At 60.1% G+C, this 15,915-nt stretch overlaps 1 protein-coding gene across 1 annotated transcript in view; it reads left to right on the top strand.

The window, feature by feature from the left end:
* Nucleotides 1-15,915, top strand: part of TMEM132C (transmembrane protein 132C) — a 125,008-nt gene that overhangs the window by 92,219 nt on the left and 16,874 nt on the right. Inside the window, exon 4 of the mRNA XM_058656632.1 lies at nucleotides 13,341-13,521. Within this exon, the coding sequence (XP_058512615.1) occupies nucleotides 13,341-13,521 (181 nt within the window). The remainder of the gene's footprint in view (nucleotides 1-13,340; nucleotides 13,522-15,915) is intronic.

The following is a 15,915-nucleotide window of genomic DNA, read 5'->3' as shown; positions in this document are numbered from 1 at the left end:
GCCTGTCTTCAAGGACAGCACGAAACACTTCCAAGGACTCACTGGGCAGGAGCACACTGTGGGGGAGAGGCCTTCCTCACTCTCGTTCCTGGAGCCGCTTCTCAACAGGGTCCCACGGAGGGTCCCACGGGCCTCCACTGTCCCCGCTTTCCTACGGCTGTGTGCAGACAGAGGCACAGACAGGCCCTGAAGTCCACTTGGAGGGCAAAGGAGTGCTGGCTTTCCCCCCATGGGACCTGTGAGCACCTGTGTGTGTGTGTGTGTGGCTGGCTTTCCCCCCAGGGGACCTGTGAGCACCTGTGTGTGTGTGTGTGTGTGGCTGGCTTTCCCCCCAGGGGACCTGTGAGCACCTGTGTGTGTGTGTGTGTGTGGCTGGCTTTCCCCCCAGGGGACCTGTGAGCACCTGTGTGTGTGTGTGTGTGTGGCTGGCTTTCCCCCCAGGGGACCTGTGAGCACCTGTGTGTGTGTGTGTGTGTGTGTGTGTGGCTGGCTTTCCCTCCAGGGGACCTGTGAGCACCTGTGTGTGTGTGTGTGGCTGGCTTTCCCCCCAGGGGACCTGTGAGCACCTGTGTGTGTGTGTGTGTGTGTGTGTGGCTGGCTTTCCCCCCAGGGGACCTGTGAGCTCCTGTGGGCGGGGCTGGCTTTCCCCCTCTCATAGGGAGAGTCAGTGAGTGCCTCTGCTGACTGGAAGTGCTCAGCTGCACCTGCTGTCCCTCTCCAGTTTACAGAAAGCGTGAAGCCTGTCCCTCCTTGCCGTCTGCTCGTCTGTCCTCCCTGGCCTGGCCTCGGTGTTTCTGTCAGTGCAGCTGTTTAGCCTCCGTCCCTCTGTGTCACAGGCCCCTGGTGGAGCCTGCACCAGGCCCCTCTCCCGGTGCCCAGACCCTCACTCTCTGAACTCTTAACACCATCTCACTGCCTCTTTTCCCGTGGGTCCAGGAAAAGCAGGTGAGCCCTTCTGAGGCCCTGAGGCTGTGGCCACAACTCAGCTTGCAATGGCGGAGAGTAGGGGACTCCACTCCCATGTGGGTGGCAGTGCCTCCTCGAACCAGCGCCACCCTGCTGTGGACCCCCAAGGAGGCCAGGGTGGCCCACCCTGTCCCCACACGCTGGGCACATTCCCCTGGGGCTGCTTCCGCCCCCTGGAATACCCTCCTCACCTGCAGCGAGCCAGGTGCCGGCCTCCCAGCCTCACGGCCCTGGTGTCGGCCCTGCCCGAGCCCTGCGACACTGGCCAGGAGCGCTGTTGTTACTTAGCTTGGATTGTATATTAAGGTCAACTGCTCTTTCCTCCAAGTTAAATAAATGTCTCAACAGGAAATGTTATGTCACGACTAAATATGAAAGCCCAGCCTCATCCTCCATAAATAGACAGCAGCCATAGAAGTAAAGGCAATTATGTTCTTGGCCTGGGGCCCGCTTGCCTCGTGCCGACAGAGCGGAGCGATCCTGAAAGGCCCCCTCCCTCTGCTGAGTGCCCGCCAGAGCTTTCATCGGAATCCTCTTTTGTGTGCAGAGGATGCACTGGAAGTTAAAATATGGGTCACGCCTTGAAGCCAGGAAAATAACGGGCCCGCCTCCCTGCCTCCAGACCTGAACTGGCCCACGTGCCATCGCCTGGGAGCCCTGCCGTCTGCATGCCCAGGTGTGGGATGTGGCTGTCAGATGGCATCTCGCCACCTGCCGCTCACGGCCTGGGTCACAGGTGCATGGCCATGATGGTCACAGCCACGTCCCTGCCCAGGCCACCCGCGCCTCCTCCCACGTCCCTGCCCAGGCCACCCGCGCCACCTTCCACATCCCCACCAGGCCACCCGCGCCTCATCCCACGTCGCCACCCAGGCCACCCGCGCTTCCTTCAGTCGCCAAGAGCCCTGGCCACCCACTCGCAACCCAGCCCTTCTCCCTCTCCGCCATCACCCTTGTGCTGGCTCATCCCCCCAGAGCCTCCCCCTTGGAGAGCTCTGTCTGTGGCTCTGCTCACCTGGGGGTGGCATTCTTGGGTTTCCAGCTGTGATGAGGGATGGGCAGAAGACACAGAGACGCTGGCCACCACTGTCACAGCAGCAGCCTGATGGCTAGCCGAGGGTGCCTGCACTCCCAGCACCTGCACACTAGCAGCTGAGCTGCCGTGTTGCTGCTGGCCGCTGCCCGCACACAGGAGGGCAGACCCTTCACCAGGCCTCAGTGCCTACTGGACAGGCCACACTGAGGTCACGGCTGCCCTCATGTCTCCCAGGCAGAGCTTCTGCTGCCCTGTCAGCATTTTCCTGCACGTTTCCCTGAGCTTACTGCTGCGGGACAGCACACGGGCAAGAAGGTACGACTGGCCTCACTTACTGCCCCGCCCCTCCTGCGCACACGTCTCTTGTACCCAGGTGCTTCTGGAAGCTACGTATCCATGGAGGCTCCAGTTCAGTGCAGCTGAAGGCAGGGACAGGCCCCTGTGCCTGTGGCCATGCTCTTCCCATGGTGTGAGCCTTGCATGTCAAAGCCACCTGGAAAATGACACTCTGGCAACTCCTCCCTGCGTGCCTGAGCAGCATGTGGAGGAGGAGGCGCAGTCTCTGCCTCCAAGCTGGGGAGATAAGGCTGTTTCGGGCTGACCCAGAGGAAGTCAGGACGGCTCAGTCATGGTGCACTGGGCTGCAGGAATCCAGTCAGCTGGGCTGTGCTGGGGGCCGCCGAGAAGGCTCCGGGCAGGCGCCAGACCGAGCAGAGAGGAGAGGCTCGGCAGGTGCACGTTCCAGCCCCCAGACACACTGGCTGTGGGACAGGGACAGACAGCTCAGCCTCTGCAGGCCCCAGGTCGCCATCTGCAAGATGGAAATAGCACTGTGAGTTGTTTGAAAAGAGAAAACAGAAAAAGCCAAATGCATAGTATAGCACGCCCTCCCCTGCACCCATTTGTAATGGGCAACTTTGTCCCTAGGGTGGCAGGCAGCCCCTGGCCTAGAACCTGTGGCTTCCACCAATGCTTGTGACCTGCCAATTCTGAGGATGTGAACAGGGGAGGAGGGAGATGAGGGGGCTCGGCGCGTCAGGGAGGGAAGCTGCTGCCAGGCTCAGGTGGACGCCGCCAGCCCGGGAGCTCCCTCCCCACGGCTCCGTTGGGACCCTCATCCAGGGATCTTAGTACTGCTAACCACACAAGTGTGTAGTCTACAATCCCGAGAGCTGGTGCAACTGATACACAGCAAGGCCCTGAGGCTCCGAGCTCCTAGCATGGTCAGTCCCAGGATGGAAGCCCAGCAGACACACGGCGAGGGCGGCAGCCCTCTTCCCCGTCCGTGGGACAGGGAGCCCCAGGCTTGGCACCATCCTGGAGAGCTCTGGGACAGGTGCCCAGTGAGGCCCACAGCCCTCTTCCCTATCTTTGAAGTGACCAGTTCTCGTCACAGCCGCCACCAGAGGCATCTTGCAGGGTGTGTACACCAACACACAGACGTTCGCCGTGCTGTTGTGTGTAGCAGACTGGAGGCCACTAGTCAGATAAATGCTGCCTCCTCCATTCACTGGAATATTACCGTGGTATCTGAAACTAATTGGAGCTGTGTCTGCCGATCTGGAAAGTTCTTTAATATTGCAAAGTGAAGCGTAGACAGATTTGGGCTGCTATTATTTGGGGCCTAAAAAAGGAAGGTTTTGAGCAACATGAGTGAACGTTGAGGCCCTGATGCCACATCAGGGAAGCAAAGGATCCACTCATAGCAGGTGTATAGAGGAAACATCCCAGGACAGGAAACAGAGCGGGGCTGCCAGGCCAGGGGAGGCGCTGGGGAGCCATGGGCACAGGGGGCACAGTCCAGGACAGGAAACAGAGCGTGGTGCCAGGCCGGGAGAGGCCCTGGGGCGCCATGGGCACAGGGGAACAGAATTTCAGTTTCAAGAGGTAGGCAAGGTTCTGGAGATGTTGTGTGGGCAGTGGATAGAAGACACGGTGAAGGAACCAGCTCTGTTGGGGTATGTTTCATGGGGCACGTTTTGCCACCATCCGAGAGAAGGGAAATTATGGGACGTGCACAGTCCATCCTGGGAGAGGAATGAGCCTTATGGGCCAGGGACTGGAGGAAAATGCAATCTCCCCCCTCTTGTTTTATGCAGTATTTCACCTTTCTGTGACTGTGTGCCAGTGCTACATTTTATAATATCCTCTTCATGTCGGAAATGTCGAATAATCTCAGTAGCCAAATACGCTTTTGCAATGTCCGTAATAAATGTCCGATGCATGCTTCTGTGTAATATATAGTATCTATTTATACTAATACATTGTGCTTCTATAAATACATGAAGTATATTTTACAGATATATTTAGCAACCTGTGACCTACTTTGCTAGGAGCCGGCTCTGTTTTGGGTAAAGCGATTAGCAGCTGCGGGGGGACAGGCAGGCTTTGGGCCTGTATTTTTCCACTATTACATAAGCAAATTGAGCCGCTTCCGTGTGGGGCTTTTCTTCTGTGTCTTCCGCGGTTCTTTTCCCTTCTGTGTGTGGCAGAGAGGCCACAAGAGGCCCAGCTGTAGCAAGAAGGAGATGCCTCGTTCCCGAAGCCCACAGAGCAGGCGCAGTATGCATGTCTCTCTGCTTGTCTGCGCCGTCCTCATGTCCAGGGCCGTCCCCTCACTGCGCTGGGTGTTGCTGCCCCCAGAAGCCTCTCGCAGGGCCTCCCGCTCCCCATCAGCGTACAGAGGTGTAGGAAGTGGGAAAAATGGAGCTGACACCCCAGCGTGAGTTCTGGCTCTTCAGCTGTCTCCACAGAGGAGGATGGGGCCTAGGCAATTACTCCTGTGGCCACCAGCCAGCAGCATCCACAGAGGCCTGTCCCTGTGGCAGGCATGGGCGTGGGCCTCGGCCACGGCGGTCAGCAGTGGCCTACAGGAAGGCATGCCCCTGTGGCAGGCATGGGCGTGGGCCTCGGCCACAGCAGTCAGCAGTGGCCTACAGGAAGGCATGCCCCTGTGGCAGGCATGGGCGTGGGCCTCGGCCACGGCGGTCTGCAGTGGCCTACAGGAAGGCATGCCCCTGTGGCAGGCATGGGCGTGGGCCTCGGCCACGGCGGTCAGCAGTGGCCTACAGGAAGGCATGCCCCTGTGGCAGGCATGGGCGTGGGCCTCGGCCACGGCGGTCAGCAGTGGCCTACAGGAAGGCATGCCCCTGTGGCAGGCATGGGCGTGGGCCTCGGCCACGGCGGTCAGCAGTGGCCTACAGGAAGGCATGCCCCTGTGGCAGGCATGAGTGTGGGCCTCGGCCACAGCGGTCAGCAATGGACTACGTACGGGAAGGCGTGTCCCTGTGGTGGTCGTGGGTTCCATGGGCCTCAGCCACAGTGGTCAGTGGTGGCCTACAGGAAGGCGTGTCCCCAAGTGTCTCTGTACCTCGGTTGCTCTGGCTAAGTTTCACAAGCCTGAGTGGATGGTGGGAGGGAATGGTTCATGGCCCGGCTCCAGACCTACCTGGTCCTTGGGTGGGGGTTGCTCTCTGAGACACCTTCGTTGGGTTTCAGCTTTCCTGTGAGTGAGAGATGACTGAATCTGGGGAAAGACAACCCCGTCACAGCTCAGGGAAAGAGGTGAGCTCCAGCTGTGGGCAGCGTCCTCCAGTGAGGCGGGTGGAGGAGAAGCTGTGGAGGCTGGGTCCTGGCTGACCCCAGGGCAGGTGGATCCCTGTCAAGTCAGGCGCCAGGCACGTAGGGGTGTATGGCAAAGTGCCAGCAGATGGTGTCCCTTGCTGCTCGCGAGTGCATCTGAGCTGAGGGACCACAGCGATGGGATGGCTGACCTACAGCAGCACCGGGCCTGCAGTGCCGTCCAGGCCTGCAAGGAGCATTTGATGTCCAGGATGGCGAGTGCTTCTGGGTGGCTCCCCGCCGTTCCTGCTGTCTCCGGCCTCTGCCATTACATTCCAAGCAAGAGACCCACTGACGTGCCTTCCTGGGAGGAGAGACCCACAGTGCAGGCGGTGGTCTGCATCGATTAGAACTCAGTAGGAAGCTGCTTCCCTGGAGATGAGATGCCGGGGGGGCGTCTGTGAAGATGCCCCTCACAGTGGCATGGCTGGGCTTGACACAGGGCACTCCTGGCCATGTCCTGAGATGCGTGCCTGCCTGGTTGCCACTGTGCTCTCCTACATGACGTGGAACACAGGGCAGGGTTCAGTGCCGTGTCCTGATCAGGACACCCCGGTTGTGGACAGGCACGCTGCGTTTCTCTGCTCCTCGGGAGGGCTTCTGCAGTGTGGCCATCTGAGCACGGAGTGTGCACCTGTGCGTAGCGTGTGTGTGTCCAAGGTGGTGCACCCAGGAGCACGGTCTCCAGACACAGTGTCGCAGTTCTGACCTCTGGGGTTGCTGGCCGTCTTCCCGCCTGCCTCCTCACTGGCAGTGTCCCAGGAAGCTGCAGCCTGTGTCCACTCTGACAGGCTAGAGAGCCGAGAGGTTCTCGCTGGCCCTTGCATGCTTCCGGTCACCGTCGTCCCCTGGCACACAGCACCTCTAGTGCCCTTCGGCTCCTCACCTCGCTCGTTCTTGTGAACATCTCCCTGTCGGGCTCCTCAGGTGCCGGACCCCCAGCCTGGCAGAGTGCAGGCCACGCCTGTGTGGCAGGAGGTGTCGGCAGAAGGACTGTTGCGACAGCCTTGGAACACCGATGGCTCGGGGATTGCAGCGAGTTTTCAATAGGTTGATGTTTTTCCATTTGCAGTGTGACTACAGCATTAACCCGTTCCCCATGGCCTTCAGCCCGGGACTCCTCCTAAATGGAGTTTACTCTGCATGGAATTGCAGCCATAACTGATTTCTCAGAGGATGCAGCTCATCTCAGCGTCTATTCCATACCGGCAGGTGCCAAGACACCCACGAATGGCTTTGTCTAAATTGGGGGTCCCCCTGGACAGCATCTGCTAAATAGTTAGGACTTCAGGGCTCAGCATCTGCAAAACGCCCAGGCTCCCTGTCTTGGCTGCAGGGCCCCACTGTGGGAGAAGGGAAGGTGGGGCGCAGAGGCTCCCCCACAGTCTGGAGTAGGATGGCATTACCTACATGCATTGTCCGTGCACGGCCCTTCTCCCCGGACTGGCCAAGCTGGACAGGGGACAGCACCGGCTCATAGTGTCTGCCTGGCTCACAGACAAGAGGCTAAAGTGGCCTGCAGGGCGTGGTGGGCTTCTTCCCACAGGGCTGCAATGTGAAGTGTGCCGTGTGGCTAGCACGCGGAAGCCCAGAGCGCACAGCTCAGAACTGAGCGCGCCTGCTTGCTCAGTCCAAGCCTCCCCGAGGCTGCAGAGGTGCCCAGGCAGTGGCCAGGTCAGGTGGATCCACACTCGGGCATGTCCAGTGTGAGGTGTGGGAGGCCCTGGGCTCACAGGAAAACAGCGCAGCCTTCAACACAAGCTGGCCGTGTTTGGCCGGAGGGCAGCCTGGGGGTGGCTGCGAGGACTGGCAGGAAGAAGTCGGATCTTTCTCACTCTCTCTCCCACCAGGGGCGCCTCAGAACATGCCCATCGTGCTGTGGCTCGGCTCCCACTGGGGCCTGACTGGAGCCAGCTCTGCCAGCCACGCCGCTCCAGGGTCATCGCCCCCACACTCGTCCCTTGGCCCCAGTCTCACAGCATCTTCTTGTTGATGGCCTCCGATCTCCTGCCCTTTCTGGAATTCAGTCCTGCCAGCCCTGGGCTATTCCCTGACTGTTAGCAGTATGGGCAGCTTCCAGAAAACAGGACCGCGCCAGGGTGCCAGCGGGTGAGGCTGCCCACAGCCTCGGAGTCCTGGGCAGGCACAGGAGACCTCTGCATGGGACAGCTGACTTGCTCCCGCTGCTTCTGGTACAGGGATGCGATCTCTTCATGGAAACTGTTCCTCTCATTAAAAACTACAGAAATTCACTCCTAGGAACATATCCAGAACACTGGTTTTATGAGAAACCAACATGCACTCCTATGCTCATAGCAGCACAATCAGTAATTGCAAAAACATGGAAGCAGCCAAAATGCCCATCAACAGAGGATTGGATAAGAAAGCTATGGTTCATCTACTCCATGGAATACTACTCAGCTATTAAAAAAAACAAAATGCAGTTCTTTGTGGCCAAATGGGCCAAACTGGAAACCATAATGCTAAGGGAAATGAGCCAATCCGAAAAGGTTAAATACCACATGTTTGCCTTAATTTAAGACGATATGATGTTATGTATAACATGTTATGTTATGTATGTTATATGAAAAAAATACAGAAATTCTCCCTAGTGCGGGTGCCACAGAGCAGTAGTGTCAGAAGCTTCACCAAAACAAATGAAACAAGCCTCGATGAACCACGCTGGGCCACGGGAGGGAGGGGCTGTGACAAGCCTCGATGAACCACGCTGGGCCACGGGCCACCAGCGGCCAGCAGGAGGGAGGGGCTGTGACAAGCCTCGATGAACCACGCTGGGCCACGGGCCACCAGCGGCCAGCGGGAGGGAGGGGCTGTGACAAGCCTTGATGAACCACGCTGGGCCACGGGCCACCAGCGGCCACGGGAGGGAGGGGCTGTGACAAGCCTCGATGAACCACGCTGGGCCACGGGCCACCAGCGGCCAGCGGGAGGGAGGGGCTGTGACAAGCCTCGATGAACCACGCTGGGCCACGGGCCACCAGTGGCCACGGGAGGGAGGGGCTGTGACAAGCCTCGATGAACCACGCTGGGCCACGGGCCACCAGTGGCCACGGGAGGGAGGGGCTGTGACAAGCCTCGATGAACCACGCTGGGCCACGGGCCACCAGTGGCCACGGGAGGGAGGGGCTGTGACAAGCCTCGATGAACCACGCTGGGCCACGGGCCACCAGCGGCCAGCAGGAGGGAGGAGCTGTGGGCTGGCAGATCCATTGGTCACCAAGTCATTTGCACAGCCGGGCAGGGGCCCAAATGGGAGAACTTTTTGGAAGAAATTCTTCCAGAGTAAATTCTTGTGGAGTGCGTTTGCAATGCCAGCATCCAGTGTGTCCCCACTGCCCCACTTTGGTCCTGGTTGTGCTACGTGCCTGGGAAGGTGGCAGATGACCCGAATGCTCGGGCCCCCACCCTCAGGAAGACCTGAAACGACTTCCTGCCTCTTGCTTCGATGTGGCCCTGCCCCGCGTGGTGCGGCCTTTGGGGGAGTGGACCTACACACGGAAGTTCTCTCTCCCTCTCTTCCTGTCTGCCTGTCTCTCCGTAACTCTGCCTTTCAAAGAAATAAGTAAATCTAAACCAAACCAAACAAGACGCCAAGAGTCACTGTTGGTCCCAGTGGAGCCCGCAGACCGGCCATGTCTCTACACTCGACCACCGCCCGCCATGTCTGAAGCCAAGCAGCGGGGCTGACCGCAGGCACCAGGCAAACGAGGACGCGCTGTGTCACTCCTGTCCCCCACATGGGTCTGGAACCGTGCTGTGCCTGGTGGGTGCGGGTGTGTGAGCTGGCCAGAGGGTGTGTAGACAGTCCCGGGTGAGACCTTCCCCACACCGTCTCCAGGGCCTCCTCGTCTTGGCAGCTGGTGGCACCGCAGAGACCCCCGGCACACCAATTACAAACGTTAACTGTAAATTACACTTTTGCATAGTCAATTCTGCCTCTTCATTATGCATTTAGCAGAGCTTAGCAGGCATAAAATTCAATAGCCAGCCTGGAGAACATCCACCGTTGTCCCTGTGGCGCTTTGGAAGCGCTGAAGTTCAGTGGTGGACCTCGGAGCGTGTCCCTCCTGGAAGGCCTCCAGCAGCCCGGCAAGCCTCCGTTCCCTTGGAACCGGCTCAGTGTCTCTGGAAGGCCTGATAGTTCCGAAGGCTGCCCCTGCCTTCCTTTGCAGCGAGGCAGGCATTCCTCCTCCCTCCTGAGCAGAAATTAATATTAACCTGATTCGGGGAGGAGAGGGGCGTATGCCGGGCAGCGCACGTGGCTCCTGCAACCATCACACATGCGTTATTCATTCAGCAAACACTGCCTGATCATCCCCTTCGGGTCAGTGCAGAGAGGCGTGCTGAGTCAGGAGCCGGGAAGAAACATGTCCTTGCTGTCACGGAGCCCACGTTTGGTGGACTCCTGGATGCATACAAACAAGACGTGTGTCGCGTGGGCAGCTGAGAGTGGCTCATCATGCCCCACTTGGCAGGCTGGCCTTGTGAATGGACGGGCCGTGGGTGGCAGGTGATCACAGCAATGATGAGCTGAGGCAAACAAGTACAAGGACACTGATAGGTGACCCGGAAGAGGCCACATGTCGGGTGTGTGTGTGTGTGTGTGTGTCCCCCCCTCGCAGTTACTTTAATTTTCCAATAAGCAGAGAAATATATTTGAAAGAGAATCACTTTAGCTTTATAAATATTGACATCTGAATGTGGCCTCTGGAGGTCAGATTCTGTGCATGGAGGACAGCCAGGTGGGGGTGGTTCTTCTCAAGTCTCCCAGGTGAATGTTAAACAGAGCTGGGGTGACAGCCTCTGCGTGTAGGATGGGGAGATGGGCTTCCTGCCAGCAGCGTCGCAGCCCCCGGCTGCATGAGCATCCCTCTGAGTTGCAGTAGCTGACTCTCTCCACCCTCCCGCACGTCCGCCTGCTCTTCCAAGGTTTTAGACTCTGGAGACAGGACAGAAAGAGTGTGCTGTGTGGTTGATTGCCGGACCCAAACTCAGCAGAATCTGAGCACACCTGACATTGGGGTAATCCTTGCCACAAGGCTCCTTGCCTCCCCACCCCTGCCAGCCTGTGGGCCTGTGACCTGCCCAGAGCAGCAGTGGCCGAGGGGACACCCTCCTTCTGTCCCAGCTGACCTCAGGTGGTCAGACGTCCTCGCTCAGCACTCAGTGGCCAGGTCTCGGTCGCAGTGCCGGGGCAGCGTCGTCCCCAGAGCCGGTTTCGTCTGGGGTTCAAGCATTGTGGTTATTTTCTTCCTGTCTTTGTGTCTTTTCCACCTTTCTTGGTAATTCTGAAGCATCGAGTCAATTCCATTTTCTTGGCCAGTCAGCTCAATCCATGTGTTTTCCGTAGCTTGCAGTTTGAGCCCAAACCAACACTTCGTCATCAGCACAGAGAGCCCCCGGGAGCGCTAGGCAGTGTTTAGGACAGGGGTCAGTGGGGGGCTTCCAATACCTCCCCGGAGGGGGCAGATGTGTAACTGGCCTCATGAAACACACATGAGGGGAATGAGTCCAGCAGCGCCCGGGCCAGGCAGCTCTGTGCCACGGGGCAGCTCTGTGCCACGGGGCAGCTCTGCGCCACGGGGCAGCTCTGTGCCACGGGGCAGCTCTGCGCCATACAGCTGACCTCTTCATTTTGTTAGTGGGCTCTCTGCAGACGTGCGGCTGTCACTCACAGTCATGGTTTGGAGCCCAAGTCCCGTAGGCCCCGTGGTGGGAAAGAGGAAGCCCCCTGGCTTTTCAGCATACCCCACAATCAATTTTCTTCACAGATAGAGTCCCATAGCTAAGAAATTTGGTAAATTGAGTTGCTAGTAGTCCAAATCGTTTTGAGACTATTGGAGGAATTTATTTGCTTTCAACTAAGAGCTTCTTCCAGCCAATTTTGAAAATCCTCTTGAAGAGTTTCTGTAATAAATCTACACCCTTGATGTATTGTGTGAGTTATGGAGCACTCTGTGTGAGTGGTCAGATTCCTCCCGTGTTACCTGCAGCACTGCCTGTGGGAGCTCCTGGTCCCCTACAGCACAGCCTGTGGGAGCTCCTGGTCCCTGCAGCCCGTGGGAGCTCCTGGTCCCTGCAGCACTGCCCGTGGGAGCTCCTGGTCCCTGCAGCCCGTGGGAGCTCCTGGTCCCTGCAGCCCATGGGAGCTCCTGGTCCCTGTAGCCCGTGGGAGCTCCTGGTCCCTGCAGCCCGAGGGAGCTCCTGGTCCCTGAAGCACTGCCCGTGGGAGCTCCTGGTCCCTGCAGCCCATGGGAGCTCCTGGTCCCTGCAGCCCGTGGGAGCTCCTGGTCCCTGCAGCCCGTGGGAGCTCCTAGTCCCTGCAGCACTGCCCGTGGGAGCTCCTGGTCCCTGCAGCCCGTGGGAGCTCCTGGTCCCTGCAGCCCGTGGGAGCTCCTGGTCCCTGCAGCACTGCCCGTGGGAGCTCCTGGTCCCTGCAGCACTGCCCGTGGGAGCTCCTGGTCCCTGCAGCACTGCCCGTGGGAGCTCCTGGTCCCTGCAGCACTGCCCGTGGGAGCTCCTGGTCCCTGCAGCACTGCCTGTGGGAGCTCCTGGTCCCTGCAGCCCGTGGGAGCTCCTGGTCTCTTCCACACAAATGCTCAGTAACAGTTCCAGTCTTCCCGGACACCGTGGATGGCACTGGTTGTGGTTGCAGTCGGATTTCTCCTCCACTTGGTCTCCACCTGCTGACACAAGGTGCAGCGTGGCGTGTCTGGTGGAGACAACGATGAGCTGTACCCTGACCTCAGTGAACCCCCCTCTTCACTCCTGTGGCCTTTCTCGGGGAGCTCCTGGCCTGGCCTTGCAGGGGTGTGTCTGGCATGGATGGACCAAAGCTGGCAGCTGACATCTGCAGCTGCTTCCTGGCAGACTGGCAGAAAGAGAGCGCATCTGTTGGCTCACTCCCCAGATGACCACATCCAGCAGGGCTGGCCCAAGGCCAGGCTGGGAGCCAGGGCTACCATCTTGTGTCCCAGACGGTGGCAGGGCCCTGCATGCTCAGGTCATACCTGCTGTTTCCTAGGTGCATTGGCAGGGAGTTGGAGCTGAAGCAGAGGAGGCAGAATGTAAACAGTGCTCTCGTTACAACGCTGGCCCCCGGCTGCCCTCCTCAGCCTGCAGGCCGTGCAGACAGCAGGCATGCTGCAGCGAGGTGTTGTCTGCAGGCCCACAGCACATACAGGCTGGCCTGGAGACTGTTGGGCCTTGTGACACCGTCTGCCCACAGCTGTCGCGGGGGAAGTGCGGTAGCGCATGTCCAGCAGCTGCCACCCGAGTGCTGGTAGACAAGTCGTCAGCTAGCTTCCCGTTGTGGACTTGAATTCCATCACTGCCGACAAAGGGCGTTCTGGGCTGTCCGCAGTGCCCTGCTCCCTGGGGTGCTCTCCCCCAGGCCTGTTCCCTGGGCTCCTTCCCGGGTGTAGCCATGGACAACGGGCTGTCCGCAGTGCCCCTGCTGCCCGGGGTGCTCTCCCCCAGGCCTGTTCCCTGGGCTCCTTCCCAGGTGTAGCCATGGACTCAGCAGAAGTCTCCCACCAGGGTCTCATATGTGGGGCTGCTCTGTCACAGCTGCCAAGCCCCGGGTGGCCCCCGGGAGACGTCCTCTCCATCTGCATGTCCTGGGGGCTGCTCCAGGGAGAGTGCAGGACGAGGCCTTGGACCAGAGCCGTCCTAAGCCGCGTTCCTTCCCTTCCAGGAGCAGTCCCTTCGAGGAGGTTGTGCAAATGAACTTTGAGGTCGCCAGCTTCAGCAGCCTGTCCGGCAGCCAGCCCATCACGTGGCAGGTGGAGTACCCACGCAGACCTCCCTCGGACACCACCATCTCGGAGGTCTTCGTCAGCCAGAAGGACCTGGCCGGCATCGTCCCCTTGGCCATGGTAAGACGGCGTGCGCATGGCTACCCCAGGCGCCAGATGGCTTCTTTGCAGTACAGTGGCTGTCATTGTCTCAGGGTGTGGCCTTCCAGTGCTGCCCTTCCCCAATGCCATCTGGGCCGGCTCAGCTCCAGGGGCTCTCCTGGTCCACACACCAAGTGTGTGGCTGCTGGCTTTTCTGTCTCTGTCCAAGCTCTGTTCTTTTCCTGGTTATGAGGGAGCACTGGGCCACAAGGCGTGTTGGTCAGGATGAGGCTGGCCATGCTGGGACTCCCAGTGACCTTGGGCCGAGAGCATCACTCGTGTTGCTGCCACGCGACCTCAGCTCCAACAGCGCTGCTCTGTGCAGCCCCCTGGGGACACATTCAGCTCCATGCTGCCCCACCTGACACAGGGGCACATGTCTTCCACAGCCCTATTTGTCCTCATGGGAGTGAACTTACCAGCATGAGGCTTCCTGGGCCCTTGGTGGGCTGCAAGGTGAGCCTGCTGTGCCCACGTGCCAGGCTCCCCAGGTTCTCAGTGGGCTGCAAGGTGAGCCTGCTGTGCCCACGTGCCAGGCTCCCCCGGGCTCTCGGTGGGCTGCAAGGTGAGCTTGGCTAGAAAACAGGAGAAAGGAAGCTGAAGAGGAAGCCACACTGTGCTGGTTGTTAGGCTCCAAATGGAGGGCCAAGGCACCCCAGGTCTGCTCAGAGCCATGGCACAGCCACAACACCAGGGCAGGCAGACGTCTCGGAGTTCAGCTAATCTTCACTGGGAGAAGGAACGCCTCCAGTCCCAGTGTAGACCGCATGCTGGCCCCAGCAGGATGGGCTCGGATCACCTCTGTGCCTTGACTGCGGAGCGAGAGCTGGGAGTGGAATGAGCCTAAGGCTGAGCCTGGCACTGGGCCTGTGCAGACCCCCAGAGCACAGGTCCCCTGTGACCTGAACACACCTGCAGGAAATGGCCATGTGACCCACAGGTCCAAGAGGTGGGGTGGGTTGGCTGTGGTTGGTCTGTGGCTCTGCTGCCACCATGGGTCTCCATTAATGTAGGTCAGGAGAGGCAGAAACCCCTCACTGTGGCAGGTGCAAGGAAAGGCGGAGCCCCAGACAGGCCTGCTGAGTCCTGGCATGAACCGCCCAGGAGGCAGTGAGACCAGCACTGCAGACACCTGCCCAGGCTGGAGCTCACGCCCCACAGCCTCCCAGCTGCGGACACTGGGAGTTTGGGCTTTCAGCATGCGGGGGGACGCATGCCTGCCGCTGTTGTCACCCTGGCTGAGGTGTTGGTCAGGGCAGTGTAGCTGCTGGTGTTGGGCATGGCGGCGTGGGTGCTGGTGTTGGGCAGGGCAGCGTGGGTGCTGGTGTTGGGCAGGGCGGCGTGGGTGCTGGTATTGGTCAGGGAGGCGTGGGTGCTGGTGTTGGTCAGGGCGGCGTGGGTGGTGGTGTTGGTCAGGGCGGCGTGGGTGCTGGTGTTGGTCAGGGCGGCGTGGGTGCTGGTGTTGGTCAGGGCGGCGTGGGTGCTGGTGTTGGTCAGGGAGGCGTGGGTGCTGGTGTTGGTCAGGGAGGCGTGGGTGCTGGTGTTGGGCATGGCGGCGTGGGTGCTGGTGTTGGGCAGGGCGGCGTGGGTGCTGGTGTTGGGCAGGGCGGCGTGGGTGCTGGTGTTGGTCAGGGCGGCGTGGGTGCTGGTGTTGGGCATGGTGGCGTGGGTGCTGGTGTTGGTCAGGGCGGCGTGGGTGGTGGTGTTGGTCAGGGCGGCGTGGGTGGTGGTGTTGGTCAGGGCGGCGTGGGTGGTGGTGTTGGTCAGGGCGGCGTGGGTGGTGGTGTTGGGCATGGCGGCGTGGGTGGTGGTGTTGGTCAGGGCGGCGTGGGTGCTGGTGTTGGTCAGGGCGGCGTGGGTGCTGGTGTTGGTCAGGGCGGCGTGGGTGGTGGTGTTGGTCAGGGCGGCGTGGGTGGTGGTGTTGGTCAGGGCGGCGTGGGTGCTGGTGTTGGTCAGGGCGTCGTGGGTGCTGGTGTTGGGCAGGGCCTGCCCCTCTGCCCTACTGGGGCTCTGCCAGCTGTGTCCTTCCTGTCCCTGGACTCCCTGGGGGTAGTAACGCCCCTGGCATGGACCAGCTTCTGGGCGCAGCTCCCCTGCGTCTTGTCCACAGCTCTGTGCATGTCCTCCCTCACCCACCCATTGCCCACGCCCCCGAGGGGGCCTTTCCGTTGCAGCCGGGACCCCCAGGGGCCCCAGATAACACCACAGACAGCCTCACAAGCAGACATAGCCAGCAGGAAGATCGTCTTTCGCATCCTCTAGGATGAGGGAACTTGAAGGGAGAAGCTGTTGGGGTGTCTGGCCCTTGCACCAGCGACATCCTGTGGTTACTCCCTGGGCCCAAGGACTGCTAAATGCAAGCTCAGATGGGGG

Source organism: Ochotona princeps, chromosome 29 (genome assembly GCF_030435755.1).
Source record: "Ochotona princeps isolate mOchPri1 chromosome 29, mOchPri1.hap1, whole genome shotgun sequence".
Taxonomy (NCBI): Eukaryota; Metazoa; Chordata; class Mammalia; order Lagomorpha; family Ochotonidae; genus Ochotona; species Ochotona princeps.
The sequence above is the reverse complement of the archived record's forward strand: the minus strand, read 5'-3'. Positions and strand labels throughout refer to the sequence as shown.